The sequence below is a fragment of the Plecotus auritus genome (assembly GCF_963455305.1).
Source record: "Plecotus auritus genome assembly, chromosome: 2".
Lineage (NCBI taxonomy): Eukaryota > Metazoa > Chordata > Mammalia > Chiroptera > Vespertilionidae > Plecotus > Plecotus auritus.
This window is the reverse complement of record NC_137771.1, coordinates 21141790-21156740: the sequence shown is the minus strand read 5'-3', so window position 1 is coordinate 21156740 and position 14951 is coordinate 21141790. Positions and strand designations below refer to the sequence as shown.

Genomic DNA, 14951 nt, shown 5'->3' with positions numbered 1-14951 from the left:
CTGGAGGTGGAGGAGTTTCTGGGACCCTGGGCGATTCAGTGTTTCAGCCTAAAGGAGGGCCTGAGTGGGGAGGTTAGGAGGCGTTAAGGAGTTCAATCTTGGGGACTGCTCAGGGCCAGCTCCTGGGCTAGGGGTTTGGAGGGGAAGGGATGACCTTTTTAATGCCACCCTTGCTGCCTGTTGCCTAGCACCCACAGCAAACAGTGCTGCTGGCAGGCCTTACCCTCACTCCCTGGGCTCCCCTCTGACTGGCAGCATCTGTCAAATGACCAGCAGCTGAGGCTTTGCCAACCTCCTCCCCTGGCATATTTCAGGGGTAAGTCAGAAAATGACCAGCTGCCTCCAAAACCCAACTTTTCTTGTGCATCATACCTTACAAGGGTGTATTTGGCTGCCCTGGGTGTTAATCTCCCACCGCCTTGCATTAGACAGAGAGATATAAATACACAGCCACAGGCAGCACACTCAGATATGTGAATTAATGAACACAGACGCAGGCCTCCCTCACACACGGAAGACACTTCTCACACCCATCCACACTTACCTGCCTCAGCCCCCAGGCACTCAGGCACACAATCACACACAGGACTATCCGCATGCCGCACAAACAGTCACAACAGTTGGCTGCACACATAAAAACTCCACAACACATAGTCCCTTCCCTTGGATTTATACAATCCCACGTCAACATACCCACACACAGACATGCTCCCCACAGTCATCACAATTACTCTTGGGCACACAATCCCATAATCTCCTGCTCTGCACACCACACACACAACCAGGTGGTGTTCATACAGCCAGCAGTGGGGCACATGGATACAACAAACAATTCACACACGTTCAACGCATTCACACCATTACCCCACCTCCACACCCCACTCAAGGCCTCTCTGATGAAACACACATCCAGAACGTCGGCTTGTGACAGTGCACAGCATTCTTCTGCGATTAAGTCAAAGACCTCCCCACACAGAGGGGCTAAGTGCAAAAAAGGCATCGGAATGCCCGAGGCCCGGGTCTGGGAAGGGACAGGCAGCTTCTCTCTTGGGGAAAAAGACTTCGGTGTTGGAAGTTTGCCCCTGATTCTGGTGGGCTAAGGACTTGGGGTAGGGGACATGCCTTGGAATGCACAGAAGCAGGGCGGGGGGTGGGGTGGTGATGGTAGAATGTGACAGGTGGAGCAAGCCAGAGACCCCAGGAAACCTCGCAGCGCCGGGGTGCTGAAAGCTGTGTTCAGTATGGACCTCAACCTTATAGGCTGACACCCCTCCTACACAGTCCGTCCCTAAGCCCAGCCACAGGCTCCCAGGCTCCCCCCTGCCCCCAAACTCATGCGGTGTGGCTTGTTAGCCTTCCTCCTCTAGCCCTTCAGGACAGCCAGGTGCCCAACTGCGGCCGACATTCCCAAATGAGCGGGGGTGTTGGGTCCCTCTTAGTCCTCCACCCCAAACCCTCCCGTCTCCCCCGCCGGCCAGGCCGGGGAAAGTGCTCTTCTGGACCTGCAGAGCCACCTCCTCTCCTGATTCCCCGCAACGGGGACCCTGGGAGGGGAAGGGTGGAGAGAAAGAAGGTTCCGGAAGATCTCCAGGTTGGCTGCTGGTTTTGTGGACCCAGATAACCACCCCCATCCCCACCCCCAGTCCCCCCGCAGGCTGGTCCCAGGAGGGGCGGCCCCTCCCCACCCTCTGGAGGCGCGGCCGGCTCCCTCCTCCCGCGGGCAGGAGTCCGGGCCAAGTGGGCGCGCCCTCCCGGCCGGGATCCGGTGTCGGCTGCAGCTGTCAGTGCGGCGGGCGCGGAGCTGGCGGCCGGCGGGGCCGCCTATTAATAACGCGGCTGCCCAGCCCGGGGTCGCGCAGCCATGGCCAGCTCGGAGCCCCGGCGCAGCGGGGACGGCGCCGCCCAGGCCGCGAGGTAGGACCGTCCAGGGCCCGCGTGGCCGTCCCCGTGGGGAGGGGAGGCTGGACGGGTTCCCTTCCCCCACCTACCAGCACCTTCTGCCTAGCGGGGGTAGGGGACCAGCGGGGTGCGGCACGGCGCGGGGCGGAGCCACCAGCGAGGGGAGATGGGGGGGAGGGGTCCCTGCTCAGGGTCCTGGCACCTCCGTTCGTCAGCGGCTTTTTATAATACCCCCTCCCCTTCCTCGGGCCATGTGAGAATTAACCCCTTCAACCGCCAAATGCCATTTGGCCCATAGTGGCCAAGGAAGTTTCTTGTTTCTGTCAGTCCTCACCCCAAATACAACTGGAGGTGGAGGCCTCCTGCATTCGCTGTGTGTGGAAGACTCTTGGTGCAAGGTTGGGCATCTGCCAGCTTGGAGTTAGGTCTGTTCAGGCAGCTTGTCCCCAGCTGTCTGGGGCCTGGAAAGGGGGTGCAGAGTCTACCGTCCCAGACCAGCAGGAGGGCCCTGGAGTTGAGGCCCTCCTGCATCCATCCACACTGTCAGCTGGTTAGAGGGCAGGGACCTGTGGCTGAGAAATCGGGAGAACAGGGGCTATTTCTACCCCAGGTCAGACTGTAGTTCTGAACTTCCCAATGTACCAAGAGGTGGAGGTGCGAAAACACACACCCGACACCCCTGACTGTCACACACAGCACCGAGCTGAACAGTCTTACACATACCCTCACCAGTACTGTACACAGAGTCAGACACACACCAACTCATGTCTGCACAGTGTCACCAACACTTACAGCCACAGCCCTAATGGACAGAGCTGGGTGCTGCTGGAGTCCGCTGGGGCTAGGGACAGAGTGGCAGAGGCAGGCTGTTTGGGGCCAAGGAAGCCTGAGGTCAGCGGCCCCAGCTGAACTGGCTCCCTTGCACCTGGGCCTCCCATGATCTACTTTCCCCCATCCTTACAGAGAGGCAGCTGTGTGAGGGCAGCCTCTAGCCTCGGCCTGGCACTGTGGGTGGGGTGACTAAGACAACATGGTGTATGGTAACAGCAGCACCTGGAAGTCAGGAGGCCTGGGTTCTACTTCCAGATTTGCTACTTGACCTTGGGCAAGTTTCCTCCTTGGACCTCAGTCGGTTTCTGCCTGCCTTCCTTCCACAGAGCCCCACCCTGGGATACAGAGAGAATGAGAGCTTACTTGTCCTTAGAAAATGGAGTATCACAGGGGACAGACACATGCACTTCTTACAGCACAGAGCACTAAGTGCAAAGATGAACTGCATACGAAGTGCCCTGAGAATGCAAGGCACTTTGGGGTGGGCTGGGAAACACTTCCCAGAGATGGACTCTGGCAGGGCTTGAATGGTGAGTAGAAATTTGTTAGGCAAATATATACGAATACATTTTGAATGCTATGGGCCAAGCTCTAGAGTACCTGCCCTCATTGTTTCCCCTCTTTTAGACCTCATGCCTATTCTAAGAGCTGAGTGGTCAAGAGGAGGTCTGAATAAAACACAAAAATAAATAAAAAACAAAAACAGCTCTGGCTCTGGAGTGGAACCTTGAGTGAATTCTTCACTCTGTTTATGCTTTGGTTTCCTCATCTATAAAAGGGAGATAATAGATGAGCATCATATCAATGAGTATTCATGTAACATGCGTAGAATACTGCCATGAACACTGTTATGTCATTCCAGGGCGGAGGACTCCGCAGGAGGGTGATCTCGGGTCCGCCTGCTAGCTGCTGAGGATCAGGGTGGGTTCTGGCTGGCTGAGCAGGTGCATCCTTCCTGGGCACTGGGAGCTCTACCTTTCCAGAACTGTTCTCTAGTCGGGTGGTATACAAAGAGCAGCGTTTTCTCAGCTGGATCCTTTAGCCATTGTGGGCTACGGGTAGAAGGTATAAAAAGTTAATGCATGTTCCAGATTGTCAAGCATTGGGTGGGCTCCTGGGGAGTGAGATGAGGCTGAAAAGGCATGTTGGGGCTACATCTTTAAGGGCCTTGAATCTCTGCTAAGCAGTTGGTTATCTATGGGTGAAGTAGGGCGACATGGTTTGCTTTATGTTATGGCAAGTTGTGGCGGTGTGGAGCATAGACTAGGATGAGAAGACCTTTTGGAAGGCTGGCACAGATTTGCAGGTGAGAGATGATGACTTTGACTAGGGCCCTGGCAGTGGATGGAGAGGTGGGTGGGGACTGCAGACTCTCGGAGATAGAAGGGTTAGTTCTCGATAAGTTGGCTGTATAGGGGAGGGGAGAGGTGTTTAAAGATTTCTTGTCTCATCAAGCTGGTGGTATGTTTCACTGAGCTGGAGAATACAGGTGCAGCAAGCTCAATGAGAAGAATAATTTAGGGCAGTTGAGTTTGAGGTGCAAAGTAACATCTGGTAAAGATATCTAAGAAGGACTTTCTCTCTGGTAAAGTGATGTAAATGGACTAGGTGACTGTCAAGGTTGTCTTGGAACTTTAGGTTTTGGTGTGGGTGCTGGGTTGAAGGTGGCCAGTGATGTTTGGGGCCTGATGAAACCATATTTTATAGTTTCCAGAGGGCCAACATGAGAAAACAAAGGGAATCCAGGGACTCCCGGGTGTTAGAGAGGACAGAGTACAGGATAATTTAGAGTAAAAATAACCTTTATTGGGAACTTGGAATTAAGATATAGAACTTAAAACCTGGACACAAGTAGGCCTTTTCAAAACAGAGCAATCAAAATCTTTGATATGTGGAACTTTTTACTTATACTTTATGTCTGAAAAATGTTTCTTGAAAGCTATAGTCAAATTTAGTTTGTTTTATAAATGGTATACATTAAATATAAGTTTCTTTGAGTAAAGTACTTAATCATTTTTAAAAATATATTTTATTGATTTTTTACAGAAGGGAATGGAGAGGGATAGAGAGTTAGAAACATTGATGAGAGAGAAACATCAATCAGCTGCCTCCTGCACACCCCCTACTGGGGATGTGCCCGCAACCAAGGTACATGCCCTTGACCTGAACCGAACCTGGGACTCTTGAATCCGCAGGCCGACGCACTATCCACTGAGCCAAACCGGTTAGGGCAGTACTTAATCATTTTTAACCTCAGTTTCCTGATCTGTAAAATGGGGATAAATGTAACTAACTACCTCATAGAATTGTTATGAGGATTAAACGAGTTGACATACATAAAGCACTTAAAACAGGGCCTGGCACACATAAGACCTCTATAATAATTATTATTTCCATGGTATTTTATATTTTCAAAGAATTGCTTAGAGATCCAAGGTAGGTAAGATGCATTTGAAACAGGAAAGACAAAGCCACTTGAGGGCCAAAGAAACAGGGGAGCATTCCTTGGCGGGAACTGATCGAGCTAGCAGGCAATGGGCTCCTGGGTTATTGGGCTCATTTGTTAGAATCACAGAATCTAATGGATGATTGACATCTTATAGGAACAAGAGATGTGGTTTCACATGCTGTGAAAAAGTCTTAAGATTTTAGTTAAACTCAGCATTTGTCAAGAACATGATGGCCAGCCCTATATGTTAAGGGAATCTTGACTGCATCAGTAGTCTCCAGAGATTGACTGCTTAGAGCACACCTGGGTATTGCTCCAATATCCAACCCCAAGGGACAGTGACAATTTGGAGCCTGGTCGGAAAGAAGTGACCCAAATGAGGAAGGCACTGGAAAACTTGGCATGCATGGAATTGAAAGACAAGTTAGTTCGTGTTAAGTGTTTAGAGAATTTATATGGGAAAGGAGTTAGACTTCTCTGATTCTAGAAAGAAGAATCAAGTCCAGGTAAAAAAACGTTTTACTTCAACATTAGAACTTTATGATAGCGAAACAAATAGTGGTGGCTCAGGTGTTAGTTTCCTGTCCTTAAAGGTATGTAGCAGACTAGACATTGACATCATGGGTATGTTGTCAGGGGATCTAAGCACTGGGCTGTGTGGGGATAAGTCAGTGGAGGGAAGGGAGCAGACAAATGCTGAGATGTGAGAACCTGATATAATTAAGGTCTATGGCCTAATGGCTCCAGCCACCAACCATCCTGGGATTGTGGCTGCCCTCTCACTTTAAGTCATTTCTTTTGCAGGGAAACAAGAGCACAGGCCACTTCTTTTCAAGAGGAGGGGCACTCTGAATCCCTGGATGATACTTTGCCTTTGGAGGGGATCTTGAATTTAGAGGACATTCTCTTCCTGGGGGACACAGGTGACTTTGATGACACACTGTATCTGGAAGAGACTGAGAAGCCTGAAGAGACACTGTCTATTGAGGAAAACAGGCAGCCAAATGAGGCCTTGTGTGTGGAGGAAGCTGTGAAGCCAGAGGACACACTGTGTGTGGAGGAGCCTTTGAAACCAGAGGACACACTGCACGTGGAGGAGACACTGTGTGTGGAGGAAGCTGTGAAATCGGAGGACACACTGTGTGTGGAGGAGCCTGTGAAGCCGGAGGAGACACTGTGTGTGGAGGAAGCTGTGAAATCGGAGGAGACACTGTGTGTGGAGGAGCCTGTGAAGCCGGAGGAGACACTGTGTGTGGAGGAGCCTGTGAAGCCGGAGGAGACACTGTGTGTGGAGGAGCCTGTGAAGCCGGAGGAGACACTGTGTGTGGAGGAGCCTGTGAAGCCGGAGGAGACAAGCCCAGAGCAGATGGCTTATGGGGGAGAGACGGTCACAAATGAAGAGAAGCCTAACCCCGAGAGCCTCGGAGCCGGGTCTAGTCCCAGCACAGAGGAGAGCCTGAGCATAGAAGACCTAGAACTGCTCGAGGGGCGTTTCCAGGAATGTGTCCAAGCTGTGGCCCAGCTGGAAGAGGAGAGGGATCAGCTCATCCATGAGCTTGTGTTGCTCCGGGAACCAGCTCTCCAGGAGGTGCAACAAGTCCATCAGGACATCTTGGATGCCTACAAACTGCATGCTCAAGCAGAGCTAGAGAGGGATGGGCTAAGGGAGGAGATCCAGCTGGTCAAGCAGAAGCTGTTCAAGGTGACCAAGGAATGTGTGGCCTACCAATACCAGCTGGAGTGCCGCCAGCAGGACGTGGCCCAGTTTGCTGATTTCCGGGAAGTGCTGACGGCACGGGCAGCCCAGCTCTCAGAGGAACTGGCCCAGCTCCGGGATGCCTATCAGAAGCAGAAGGAGCAGCTACGGCAACAAATAGAAGCACCTCCAAGCCAGAGGGACGGACAATTCCTGCAGGAGAGCCGGCGGCTCTCTGCCCAGTTTGAGAACCTCATGGCAGAGAGCCGCCAGGGCCTGGAGGAGGAGTATGAGCCTCAGCTGCTGCGGCTCCTAGAGAGGAAAGAAGCCGCTGCCAAAGCCCTGCAGAAAACCCAGGCAGAGATCCAGCAGATGAAGGAGGCTCTGAGGCCCCTGCAAGCAGAGGCCCAGCAGCTCCATCTGCTAAACAGGAACCTGGAGGACCAGATCACACTTGTGAGGCAAAAACGCGACGAGGAAGTGCAGCAGTACAGGGTAGGCCCATTGGGCATGAAAGGAATTTCGGTCTCTTAGCTTGGGGAAGGGAAAGGAAAGGAGTCAATATCTTTTGGGGTGAAGGACACTCACTGTCATATGTAGGAACTTCTTTGAGGTCTGTGGTAGAGGCTGAAAATGACTTGCACTTTTAATTTAAACCCTTTTATACCAATTATCTCATTTGATCCTCTTATTAATCCCCCAAATCCTTTATTATTTTTTAAATCCTTACCTGAGAATTTTTTTTTTTTTAAATATGGAACCCTTCACGAATTTGCGTGTCATCCTTGCGCAGGGGCCATGCCTTCTCTGTATCGTTCCAATTTTAGTATATGTGTTGCTGAAGCGAGCACGAATATTTTTTTTCTTTAAAAATATATTTTTTTATTGATTTCAGAGAGGAAGGGAGAGATAAAACATCAATGATGAGAAGGAATCATTGATCACTGCCTCCTGCACGCCCCACACTGGGGATCCAGCCTACAACTGGGGCACATGCCCTGATCGGAACTGAACTGTGACCTCCTGGTTCATAGTTCTGTGCTCAACCACTGAGCCATGCCAGTCAAACCCAAAGATATTTTTCCCATTGATTTTTAGAAAGTGGAAGGTAGGAGGTGGGAGAGAGAGAAACATCGATGCGAGTGACACATCAACTGGTTGCCTCCCGCAGGCACCCCAACTGGGGCTGGGGATTGAACTCAACCAAGGTATGTGCCCTTGACCAGGAATCAAACCTGTGACCCTTCAGTCTGATGCTCTAACCACTGAGAAAAACTGGCCAGAGCCATTATTATTATTTTTTTTAATAGAGGAAACAGGCTCAGTGAGCCAGAGTAATTTTTTGTAAAATGTTTTGTTTTCAGAGAGGGAGAGGGATAGAAACATCAATGAGAGACCATCATCGATTGGCTGCCTCCTGCATGTCCCCCACTTGGGATCAAGCCTACAACCCCAGGCATGTGCCCTGACTGGGAATCAAACTGTGATCTTCTGGTTCATGGGTCGACATTCAATCACTGAGCCACTCCAACCAGGGGAAAAACCCTCTTGATGAGTGTCTTTCATAGCTTTACCATAATTAAAGGAATCAAGGTCTGAAGGAGCTAATTCTTTCTGAAATGGCTTCCTAAATTGTCAAAGGTCACTTATGGCACCTGATTACTTTTTTCAAAGGTACACTTCACTCTTAAAATTGTAAACACTGCCTCTTTCAAATAGTCAACAGATATTATCTACTTACTATGTGCTGACAAAAGAAATCAGAAATGGAGCCAAAACCGGTTTGGCTCAGTGGATAGAGCGTCGGCCTGCGGACTGAAGGGTCCCAGGTTCGATTCCGGTCAAGGGCATGTAGCTTGGTTGCGGGCACATCCCCAGTAGGAGGTGTGCAAGAGGCAGTTGATCGATGTTTCTCTCTCATCGATGTTTCTAACTCTCTATCCCTCTTCCTTCCTCTCTGTAAAAAATCAATAAAAAAATTAAAAAAAAAATCAGAAATGGGGAGGGGGAGGAGTTCCTGCTCTCCAACAGTTTACAGTCTAGGAACCAGATAAAATGAACATATTACATAAAATCTAAGACACTTGATTTTAAGGTGCATTCTGATCTGTTAAAGTGTCAAAGCCTTAGAATCAATGAAATACAAGACTCCAATGTGATAAACACTGTAATAGTTATAGGAAAAAGGCATGTACTATTGAAGCATGTACAATTACCCCTGCCTAGAAATTTTATGAGGATTGGTTAATAGATGGCATGTAGTTGAAGTTCTTTACATGTAGTAATTAATTTAATTCTTACCTCTCTAAGTTAGGTATGAACTACTGTCATCATTTGAAAAATGAGAAAAGAGGTGAGAAAGAAGTTAAGTCATTTGTCCATGTTTATGCATCTAGGACGTGATGCATATAACAACCCTGAGCAATCTAGCTCAAGCCCATAGTCAACCACAATGTGTTTGTATAAATGAATTCATGGGGTAGATAAGGGAAAGGCTTTCCAAACAGAGGGAACAGCCTACACAAAAGCATGAAAACGCAGACATGTTATAGGAAGTGAGGGTGGCTGGATCATAAGGAATGTGAGCAGTGATGAGGCTGGAGAGGTAGATGGGGATCAGGATGTAAAGGGCTTTATACAAAAATAAGTTTCCTCCAAAGCCAGGCCCTTTCCACAAAATAGAATTTTAGATGAAATGCCAATATATAAAACAGGCAAAAGTGGAGCTACTAATTAGTGGCAAGGGCACTTCATTTTGGCTTCTTTCTGGGTTTCATGGGAAAGTTTGAAGATTACTAACGAGCCTTAAGAATATGAGCCTGTGCAAGTTTGTCTTAATGGAAACAAGACAAAGTCCTGGCTCTACCACTTTCTGAGGGGAACTTTGGACAATTACTTAATCCACATGGCTCTGCTCCCTCACATGTAATACACATCAAAGGGCTTTTGCAAGGAATGAACTAGTTAATGTTTGTAAAGCATGTGTAATGGTGCCTGGACCATAGGTATGTACTCTTTTTAAAAAAATATATTTTATTGATTTTTTACAGAGAGGAAGGGAAAGAGATAGTTAGAAACATTGATGAGAAACATCGATCAGCTGCCTCCTGCACACCCCCTACTGGGGATGTGCCCGCAACCAAGGTACATGCCCTTGACTGGAATCGAACCTGGGACCTTTCGATCCGCAGGCCAACGCTCCATCCACTGAGCCAAACCGGTCAGGGCCAATATCAAATTTTGAGGTATCTCATTTTGTGCTAAGTCTTAGAAATCTATCTTACACTTACAGACATCTCAATTTGGACGAGCCATATTTCAAGTACTCACTAAGCCCCACATGGCTAGTGACTTCAATACCAGATAGTGCAAGATAGAGGAAAATGTTCATATTGAGAGTAATGGAGGTTCTAGTTAGAGGTAGGGGTAAAACTGGAGCGCATCTAGATTAAAGGAAGTGGGAAGCCTTTGGAAGATTGAGATAGAGCAGTTTTTAGAAAGGTAATCTATTGGTGCTACATCAGATTAAGACTGGAGACTGTCCTTAAGTCCAGTCATTGTAGCAATATATCCTTCACTCTGAGTTTCTTCCTGTCAGGCACTGATGGTACAGACAGCCTTCTCAAGCATGTACTTTTGTGCCTTGTCAAAGTAACAGGTTTGCTAGTGAAATTTGGGAAATCGGGGTAGAGGTATGCAAATACTTCCCTGCAGATGACTCACTTAGAGAGTAAGGCCCCATTTCTGTGTGGTGTAAAGCATGACTAAGCACTAAAAAAGGCCTTTTGGTAATGTTTATGTAAATTGAGATTCAGCCAGAGTATCAACCATTGCAGATTGATGTGCCACAGGTACATCAAGGATGACTCAGAGAACAAGTTATTTAGATACTTCTAATAGCATGTATCCAAACTGGATTCCTATCTTTTTAAAATATATTTTTATTGATTTCAGAGAGGGAGAGGGAAACATCAATGATGAGAATGGATTGGCTGCCTCCTGCACGCCCCCTACTGGGGGTTGAGCCTGCAAACCCAGGCATGTGCCCTTGATGGGAATTGAACCTGGGACCCTTAGAGTCCGCAGGCCGATGCTCTATCCACTGAGCCAAACCGGTTAGGGCTGGATTCCTATCTTACTATTCTTCAAAATTTGAGAAGTCACTGCCCCTTTAAAATATGCCTTCAAACTTGAATGCTTTCCCAACTCCCTCACACTTCCTAAGGATTCATGCCAGCTAGGAACAAACACCAGACTGATTTGCTGACATCTTCCTTACCTCATTCCTCAGGCATTAAACTCAGCAGAGATAATTTACAGAATGCACCCTGCCTGTTGGCAGAATGGGAAAGTTATCTGAAAGCTCCAGAGGGAGCATCTTTTTTTTTTTTTTTAAAGAAATTCTATTATTCTTTTTAAAAATATGTTTTTATTGATTTCAGATAGGGAGAGAAAGAAACATCAATGATGACAGAGAATCATTGATTGGCTGCCTCCTGCATGCCCCCTACTGGAAATGGAGCCCACAACCTGGGCATGTGCCCTTGACTGGAATCGAACTTGGGACCCTTCAGTCCACAGGCCGACGCTCTATCCACTGAGCCAAACCTGCTAGGGCTAGCATCTTTTTCAAACTTAACATTTTTGAACTAATTCAGTCTTAATGGAAACAAACTTGCACATAGAGCAAGCAAGAGGTGTATAAAATTCCTAGCTCACCAAGAGGACCAAAATCCTCCCCGACACTTCTTAAAATTGTGAAACTAAAAGTCCCTCTGAGTACTACTGTCGCAGGATTACATTAAGCTGTGGTTAACAGACAAGACTCCTTTCTTCACCATCTGCAAATGGAGTATCACTTTGTCAAAACAACTCTTTAATCTGTTTCAACCTTAATACTTCTATGAAGATTAAACAATATACAAGAAAGTGCTTTGTAAACTATAACGGACAATGTAAGATTTTTATTGTTCGGCTCATCAGATATGTTCTTGGCCCTCTTTATGCAGGAACAGCTGGAGAAAATGGAAGAACAACAGACACAGTTAAGAAGTGGGGTGCAACTCCAGCAACAGAAGAACAAAGAGATGGAGCAGCTAAGGATCAGCCTTGCTGAAGAGCTTTCAACTTATAAGTCAGTTTTTGCTGCTTATCCAAATCTGAAAGAACACTGGCTGAAGGGATGGATGGTGGGGAGGGCAGATGTTGCTTGAGGGAAATTTCACTCAACAGTGGGTGACAAATGATTTGGGAAATTTTTTCACCCATGAACAGATGGAAAATGGCTCTCTCTTTTTTTTAAGGGCTATGATACCCAAGAGCCTGGAACAGGCTAATACTCCCACTTCTCAGGCAGGTGGAATCGAGACACAGTCTCAAGGTGATCCTTGTAGATACAAGAATGGAGTTTGCATTTTACTTTAACAATACTAATACCTTAAAAGAACTTAAGTGTGTGTCTAATGACAAATCATGTAGGGATAACACGTACCTCCAAATTGCTTGGTTCAAGCATTCAGGGTTCATTTGGAATGCTTGTTTCTGATAGGTCTAAAAAAATATGCCCTAATTTTCACCAGGAATTGTGTAACAGGATAAAACATCTAAGCTCTGCATTTTCCCACCTTACCCCACCTGCTATTCACAAACAGTTTCCTTAGAATAGCAGAAGGTAGTTATGCTACCTAAATTCAAACTATGACAAAAGAGGCCAAGGCAGCAAAATTAATCTGTATAGAAAAGCTGAAGAGGGTGTTGTTTATAAATTTTATTCTCAACTTCCTGGTTCATCTTACAGCTTGGATACAAACTCACAAATGACTACTGTAACTAATGCTTTTCCTAACTCACTAGGATTTTCTTTTACTGTGTTTTTTCCAGGCATAACAGATTATTGTTTGGGAGATTATTAGAATCGAGTAATTGAGGAAAATGATCTGCTAAACACCTTTGTGTGGATCAGATTAAAAGTACAATAGGGAAAAAGCAACGATTAATTCAAAGAAACAAAACTACAGAATTTCAGGCACAGTAATACCTGTGTAAATTTAATCTGGACAGAGAAAAATTATAGCTAGCCCCTCCCATCACCATCACATAGATTAACACTCATTACTTTGCAAGTAAGAATCACCCAAATATGTCATAGGGGAAAGTCAACCCTGATCATATGAGTCACAGTCTAGCAATCTCTCTCCCCAACAAAACCTACAATAAATTTCAGAAGTTCAGTTATAAACTTTATACTGTATTAGAGAGCTGGTGCACAAAATTCGTGCAATTGGGGGGGTCCCTCAGCCTGGCCCGCAACCTCTCACAGCCCGGGACCCGGCAGTTGGACAACCTTAGCACTGTCGTGGAGGTGGGAGAGGCTCCCGCCACCACCGCTGCGCTCATCAGCCATGATCCCAGCTTCTGGCTGAGCAGCGCTACCCGCTGTGGGAGCGCACTGACCACCAGGGGCAGGTCCTGAGTTGTCTGCCCCCTGGTGGTCAGTGCACATCATAGTGACTGGTCATTCCATAGTTCAGTCTATTTACATATTAGCCTTTTATTATATAGGATTATTTCAAGTTGCAGAAATAATAAATTTATTCTTTTTTTCTTTCAATCTTACAGGAGCTGTTTAGAAATGTATGGCCGAATCTGTAACTCAGAAACAACCAAAAAAGCTTCCTAACAAAGGATCACTTAAGTATCCTTTGGACATATTTTTTTCCAGAGAAGAGAGTGCCAGGAACTTGGCAAGCAATTCACCCTGGGGAAGATACAAATACTGGCTGACCTGCTTAAAAAGATTCTAGGCTGGCTGGAGGCAGAACACACCAGTCAGCTCTTAGCTGGATTCTATTTCACAGGCTGCTGGTAATGATTTCAATGCACGGAGGAACGGCAAAAAAAAAAAAGCCTCCTGTCCCTCCTGTCCACCAGCAGCAAAGGATTAATCTATGCACCCTTGCAGTCTTGTGCAGAATGGAACTTGCCTTGTGTTGACCTAAACAAAAAACATTTTTTTGGAGCACAGGTGGGGTCAAAAGGCAGCCAATTTTCATTATATGGGTTTATAATCTGAATTCTTTTGTGCCATGAGTATTGGACTTTAAATGAATCCTTTTACAAAGTTTACTTTTTATGCTGACGAGTAGAGTTTACTCTTGTGTCAAGATAATTTTCACTATACTCTAAAAGAACTTAAGTTCCTGAAAAAAAAAAAAAAAAAAAAAAAAAGGAACTAAATTTGAATCTAAAGGTTAAGGATACTCAAATTTCCCTAAAGATCATGCCTCATGAAAATGATTTTTGGGCAGAGTAATCTACTTAGTTAAACTGAGTGATTGCAAAGAACCAGGCATTTTATCTGGTTATGGCTATAAAGGCTTTCAGCCTTTATTTCTCACTTCTAATAACAGGCCCTGGTGAAAAACATACTGGGGAGATTCAACCTCTCTATGAGAAAAGGTTCAAACACCTTTTCCAAATTTAAATTTTGCCTTAAAATCTTTCTGCCACACTGCCTTTGACATGCTTGAAAGTCCATGTAGTTCTCTACGGATAGACTTCAAAAAGATGTTATTTTATCATAGACTAATCTGTACACCTATGATTCAATGTTTTATGTCTTTCACTTTCCCTGGGAAGGAGTAAAACTGTTTTCTATAGCTCTGGGTCTATTATAATTAACTAGAGGCCCGGTGCATGAAAATTCATTCTACTGGAGGGGGGGGGTCCCTCAGTCCGGCTTGTCCCCTCTCACAGTCTGGGAGCCCTCAGGGATGGGAGGCAACCTGGCAATCAGGGGAAGGCAATGCCCCATCACACCTCTGCTGTTGCCACTGCCGGCAGTGCCTCAGCTGGCCCTGGTTAGCTGAGCCTTGGGCAGCCAAGCAGCCGCCATCCGAGGCTTGCCTGCACCTCGGGCCAGCCCTGGGTGGCTGGGGGGCTGAGAGGACTGGGGGACTCCAGAGGCAGGCGCCCTGGCGGGGCTGAGGGGACTGGGCGCTGCCATCTTTGAGGGCGTGACAATTAGCATATTCCCTCCTTATTGGCTGTGGGCGCCACCATCTTTGTGACAGTGGG

The 14951-nt window shown here is 47.0% G+C and overlaps 2 protein-coding genes across 4 annotated transcripts in view; one reads left to right on the top strand and one right to left on the bottom strand.

The window, feature by feature from the left end:
• The first annotated feature begins 1532 nt into the window (after nt 1-1532).
• On the top strand, nt 1533-14476 carry SYNC (syncoilin, intermediate filament protein). Of its 3 annotated transcripts, XM_080654952.1 has the most exons (5): nt 1765-1914; nt 5984-7370; nt 11885-12009; nt 12179-12255; nt 13494-14476. In XM_080654952.1, the coding sequence occupies exons 1-5, from the start codon at nt 1862-1864 to the stop codon at nt 13502-13504; spliced, it is 1653 nt and encodes a 550-aa protein (XP_080511078.1). In that variant the 5' UTR covers nt 1765-1861; the 3' UTR covers nt 13505-14476. The 3 variants fall into 3 exon arrangements, with proteins under 3 accessions (XP_080511079.1, XP_080511078.1, XP_080511077.1); XM_080654953.1 differs by lacking the exon at nt 12179-12255 and having other exon boundaries at nt 1533-1914; XM_080654951.1 differs by lacking the exon at nt 13494-14476 and having other exon boundaries at nt 1771-1914; nt 12179-12415.
• RBBP4 (RB binding protein 4, chromatin remodeling factor) overlaps nt 10656-14951 on the bottom strand; it is a 28544-nt gene continuing 24248 nt past the window's right edge. The window contains exon 13 of the mRNA XM_080654957.1: nt 10656-11890. The gene's annotated coding sequence lies outside the window, so the exon portion shown is untranslated. The remainder of the gene's footprint in view (nt 11891-14951) is intronic.

Excerpts from the sequence above, each read along its gene's own strand:
- SYNC (XM_080654951.1), top strand. The coding sequence starts at position 1,862 with ATGGCCAGCTCGGAGCCCCGGCGCAGCGGGGACGGCGCCGCCCAGGCC. Across the intron at positions 1,915-5,983 it reads GGCGCCGCCCAGGCCGCGAG|GGAAACAAGAGCACAGGCCA; the intron begins GTAGGACCGTCC and ends TTTCTTTTGCAG. Across the intron at positions 12,010-12,178 it reads GAAGAGCTTTCAACTTATAA|GGCTATGATACCCAAGAGCC; the intron begins GTCAGTTTTTGC and ends CTTTTTTTTAAG.